General features: G+C 41.1%; 1 protein-coding gene across 1 annotated transcript; it reads right to left on the reverse strand.

The window, feature by feature from the left end:
* Positions 1–4,823: 4,823 nt before the first annotated feature.
* LOC108491124 (olfactory receptor 8K3-like) lies at positions 4,824–5,756 on the reverse strand (the record flags this gene model as incomplete). The annotated part of the gene is made up of 1 exon (XM_017799615.1): positions 4,824–5,756. A coding segment is annotated over one exon (933 nt), but the record flags the coding sequence as incomplete, so codon positions are not given.
* Between the last annotated feature and the right edge of the window lie 4 nt (positions 5,757–5,760).

Genomic DNA, 5,760 nt, shown 5'->3' on the forward strand with positions numbered 1-5,760 from the left:
ATTACACATTCCAAAAAAATAGCACAAGTATCTGCTTAACATATGTGTATACGTGCACAAGCCTATTCTTAACCAAATAGGACAAAAATACTCATGTCAATTACAATCCACATTTCTGCAACTGATAACATCGCCTAAGTTTCTATTTGTAGCTATCTTCCTCTAATACACATTCTGCATTTCCTCCACCATCAGCAAGCACCTCTGTAGGTCTTGGCTCTTTTGATGGAGGAGTGACCTATACTTTCATCCTTGAAGTGTCTGGGTCATTTGTTGTCCTGTCTGGATTGGGTTGTTGCAGTTTCCCATTGACCTTAATCACAGGGCATGGTAACACCAACAGTCACTCTAAGGAATCTCCTGCCTTCCAGATATAATCTCCATTGCCTCCATTGTCAATTTCCCTCTGGTAGTCTGGTTCAATCACCCCTCGTAATACTGTTATTCCTTTCTTAGCCTGCTGACTTAAGGGCATCAGAAGCCCAAAGTGTCTAGGGAAAAGTCTTAGCTTCCAGTTCAACGGAATGTTTGTTGTCTCTCCTGGCAGAAGCACTCCCTCCTCTGGAACCAAAACACCCAAGCCCGTAGAGTGCAAAGTCGAGGGTACAGGAAGAAAACTTTACATAGAGGGTCACCAGGGGTGATAGTGAGTGGAATCATTTCCACTTACACCCCTTGATTCCTGGACCCGTGAATCCTTGCTATAGGAGAAACTGTACCATATATTGGACGCTGATTCAAAGCATACACTGCCTTCTGGAGCACTCTGCCCCAGCCCTCCAGGATATTGCCACCTAATTGGCACTGTAACTGTGTCTTTAAGAGACCATTCCATTGTTCTATCTAGCCAGCTGCTTCAGGATGGTGGGGAACACGGTAGGACCAGTGGATTCCATGACCATGGGCCCACTGTCGCACTTCTTTGGCTGTGATGTGAGTTCCCTGGTGAGAAGTGATGCTGTGCGGAATACCACGATGGTGGATAAGGCATTCTGTAAGTCCCTGGATAGTAGTTTTGGCAGAAGCATTACATGCAGGAAAGGCAAATCAATAACCAGAATAAGTGTCTATTCCTGTAAGGACAAAATGCTGTCCCCTCCAAGATGGAAGTGGTCCAATGTAGTCAATCTGCCACCAGGTTGCAGGCTGATTGCCACGGGGAACAGTGCCATATTGGGGGCTCAGTGTTGGTCTCTGCTGTTGGCAGATCTGGCATTCAGCAGCAGCTGTAGCCAGGTCAGCTTTCGTGAGTGGGAATCCATACTATTGAGCCCATGCATAACCTCCATCTCTGTCACCATGGCCTCTTTGTTCATGGGCCCATTGAGCAATGACAGGGATAGCTGAAGAAAGAAGCTGACAGTCCACAGAGCTGGTCATCTGATCTACTTGATTATTGAACTCATCTTCTGCTGAAGCCACTTTTTGATGAGCATTTACATGAGACACAAGTATGTTCACATCCTTTGCCCATTTGGAAAGATCTATCAACATGCTTCTTCCCCCAAAGTCTTTCTCACCAATTTTCCAATCATGCTCCTTCCAAGTCCCTGACCATCCAGCCAAACCATTGGCTATAGCCCATGAATCAGTATATAATCACACTTCTGGCCATTTCTCCTTCCAAGCAAAGTGCACGACCCTGAGCACTTCCAGAAGTTCTGCCCACTGTAAAGGCTTTCCTTTCCCAGTGTCCTTCAGGGTTGTTCCAGAAATTTGTTCTAATGCTGCAGCTGCCCACTTCTGAGTGGTACCTGCAAAGCATGAAGAAAGATCTGTAAACCAAGCCCTATTTTTCTCTTAACCAGGAGTAGGAACCAAAGGCATTTGGGCAACTTCTTCACGGAACTTGTTTATGCCCTCCAGGCCTGCTCAGGCCCAATCACATATACACCACTTCCATTTGATAATGGATTGTTGCTGTGCATGGCCTACTTTATGGCTTTTGGGGTCAGACAACACTCAGCTCATGATAGGCATCTCCAGTCACATGGTGACTTGGTGGCCCATTGTCAAATGTTCATTTTCCACTAAGACCCAATTGCAGGCTAAGGGCTGTCTCTCAAAGGGAAAATAGTTGTCCACAGATGAAGGCGAAACCTTACTCCAAAATGCCAATGGCCTCCTCTGCGATTCCCCTATGGGGGCCTGCCAGAGACTCCAAAAGTCATATTTATCTGTCACTGATACCTCAACCACAATTGGGTCTGCTGGACCATATGATGCAAGGGGAGGAGCAGCTTGTACAGCAGCCTGGCCTTGTTGAAGGGCACTTTCCTGTTCCAGGGCTCACTCAAAGTTAGCTGCCTTCCAAGTCACTTGATGTATGGGTCATAGTAACACCCCCAGATAAGAATGTGCTGCCTCTAGAATCCAAACAGGCCCACCAAGTGTTGTGCTTCTTTCTTGGTGGAGGGAAGGGCCAAGTGCAACAACTTATTCTTCATCTTAGAAGGAATGTCTCTGCATGGTCCACACCAGTGAACTCCTAGAAATTTCACTGATGTAGAAGGCCCTTGAATTTTGGTTGGATTTATTTCCCATCCTCTCATGCACATATCCTTTACCAACAAGTCCAAATTGTCTGCTACCTACTGCTCACTGGATCCAATCACCATAAAATCATCAATATAGTGGACCAGTGTGATATTTTGTGGAAGAGTCAGGCAATCAAGATCGCTTTGAACCAAGTTATTGGACAATGCTGAAGAGTTAATATACCCTTGAAACCAGACAAGAAAGGTATACTATTGGCCTTGCCACATGAAAGCAAATAGCTTCTGGTGGTCCTTATGAACCGGTAACTAGAATAAAGCATTTTCCAAATCAATAGCTGCATACCAGGTACCAGGAGATGTATTAATCTGCTCGAGTAAGGAAACCACATCTGGTGCAGCAGCTACAATTGGAGTTATTACTTGATTAAGTTTTTGATAGTCAACTGTTATTCTCTGAGACCCATTTGTCTTCTGCACAGGCCAAATAGGAGAGTTAAAGGGAGGTTTGGTGGGAATTACCACCTCTGCATCTTTAAATCCTTGATAGTAGCACTAATTTTTGTAATCGCTTCAGGGATGCGATACTGTTTTTGGTTCACTATTTTCCCTAGCAGAGGCAATTCCAGTGGTTTCTGTTGCTTTTGCTTTTATGTAATATTCACAAATTCATTTCCAAACTAAACATAAATCTATTCCTCTATGATTTTTTTCTGGGTATTTGTTCTTTAAGTCACCTTGTATAGACCAGACTGGCCTCATCCTAGCTAGAACAGGCTGAACTTGAAGTTCTGATCCTTCATGTTTCCACTTGCAATTATATATAGACTAAGTATTTTACTCACTAAACAAAGTTTAGTGTATCAATTTTAAACAACTGTTTTTTTTTCCATCTACAGAATGAGCATAGATCATTCATTACAGAAAATAATGGGCAGAAATAAATTAAGATTAACCCAATAAGAAGAAAAGTAACATGATAGAGTCTTCCATGGAGAACTCAAATTATCTAACATAATTGGTTCATTCACTAATATAAATGTGCTCAGAATTAGGAAAAATTTGGTGATTCACTGAAATTATGAGTACTTGATCACTAAATGAACTTCATTAATAAGTGCTATTGAGGTTATATATGAAAATAAGAGCAGAGGTAAGAGATCAAAAGGGCAAAGGAACTCCATAGAAGAGAAGCATTTGAGTTCATTGCTACAACTCATACCTTAATTTCAAAGCAATTCCCTTCACCTCCTGACATAGACATCAAGTCTGATTTTAACATAATTCACTGAAAATATAAGTACTTTAAAAAAAGAATGCATTTGCACAAAAAAGTAAACACACATATGGGTACTGGAAAAAATGCTGTGGTATTCAAAAACACTAAACTATTTAAATCCTATTCACAAATAGTTCTCAATAATCACATACAATGCACAAAACTGTTATCTCTTTATTTGGACTTTGTACTCTAAAACAATTTTTCTGTGTTACCACATTTAATCAGTCTTTGTATTTGTGAACCATCTCCTCAAAGCTTGTCATGGGAGAAAGCTGATAACTACCTCTTTAAGTATCCTTTGATTGCTGATGGATCTTCATCTAGGGCTGTGACCTTGTGAAATTTCCTGAAACCAGGGTGACATGTTTACTTGTGTTGTCATTATGTATGTATTATTAAATCGCATAGATGCAGCTATCCTGCCTAGAAGTCTAGAAGACAGTATCTAGCAGCAGGCATCCTGGACCTCTGGCTCAGACAGTCTTTCTACCTGGTCTCCATGATTTTCCAAGGGACTTAGATATAGGAACTGCATTGAATATGTATCCATGAGGCTGGACACCCTGCAGCTACTTATTCTCTACTATTTGACCACTTGTAGATCTTTGTACTCTGTTTATTGTAGAGAAAACTTCTTTGATGAATGGTGAAAACTACATTTAATCTCTGCTTATAATAATGAGTATTTAAAATATATCTAGAAATTACGTTGATTTAGGGAAATGGCAATGGTAGGGGCTTCTCTAAAGTGTAAGATCATCAGACACTGGTTTCTTGGATAATCTTACAATTGAAGTCATTGTGGCTCTATTCACAGTAGCTAGAAAATGGAAATAACCGAAATGTCCTTCAAAAGATGAATAATGAAAATGTGAGACATATACCCAATTGATTTCTGTTCAGCTATAAAAGAAAATGAAACCTTCAGGAAAATGGAAGAGACTTGAAAATGTCACTGAGTGATATAAATCAGACCCACAAACACAAATGTCAGATCTTCTTTGTTATTTGTAGAAGTAGGAAAATCTTCAACAACAATGTGATCGTTACAAGAAGATATTGTGTACTTTTTCCCCTGTCCTTCTAAGGGCATAAATAACATCTTTGTTCCTTAAGCTATAGATTAAGGGATTCAACATGGGGATAATCAGAGTGTAAAAGATGGAGGCCACTTTATCAGTATCAAAGGAGTGGCTGGACTTGGGCTGGACATACATAAATATCAAGGTGCCATAGAAGATGGTGACCACTGTGAGGTGGGACCCACAGGTGGAGAAAGCCTTGTGCCTGCCCTCAGCAGAGTTCATCCTGAGAATGGCTATGAGGATGAGCATGTAGGACACAAGGATGACAAAAAGAGAAGATATTAAATTAACCGCAGATAAGATTAATATTATCATTTCAATTTCATGTGTATTTGAGCAGACCAAAGATAACAAGGGGAGACCATCGCAGTAAAAGTGGCTGATGACATTGTAGCCACAGAAGGATGAAGAAAAAATATTTATGGTGACTATTAGAGACACAAATATGCTGTAGAGATATGGGAAGGCCACAAGAACCCAACATATTCTTTGTGACATGATGACCGTGTAGAGCAGAGGTTTACAGATGGCCACATAACGGTCATAGGACATCACAGAGAGGATAAAAAGCTCACAAGCAATAAAGAGAAGAAAGAAGGCTAGTTGGGTAGCACAAAGGTTAAAGGATATTGTATTTTGGTCCATAATGAAATTTTCTAACATTTTGGGTCCCACAGCTGTAGAATAGCCAAGATCTGTAATAGCCAGGTTTCTGAGAAAAAAGTACATGGGTGTTTGAAGCCTGGAGTCCACCATGGTGAGGATGATCATTCCCATGTTGCCCACCAGTGAGGTCAGATAGATGATGAGGAACAGCACAAATAATAGGGGCTGAAGTTCAGGGCGTTTAGTGATGCCCATCAGGATGAATTCAGTCACCACTGTGAGGTTATATTTC

The sequence above is a fragment of the Nannospalax galili genome, unplaced genomic scaffold (genome assembly GCF_000622305.1).
Source record: "Nannospalax galili isolate Female #2095 unplaced genomic scaffold, S.galili_v1.0 scaffold1679, whole genome shotgun sequence".
In the NCBI taxonomy this organism is placed as follows: Eukaryota; Metazoa; Chordata; class Mammalia; order Rodentia; family Spalacidae; genus Nannospalax; species Nannospalax galili.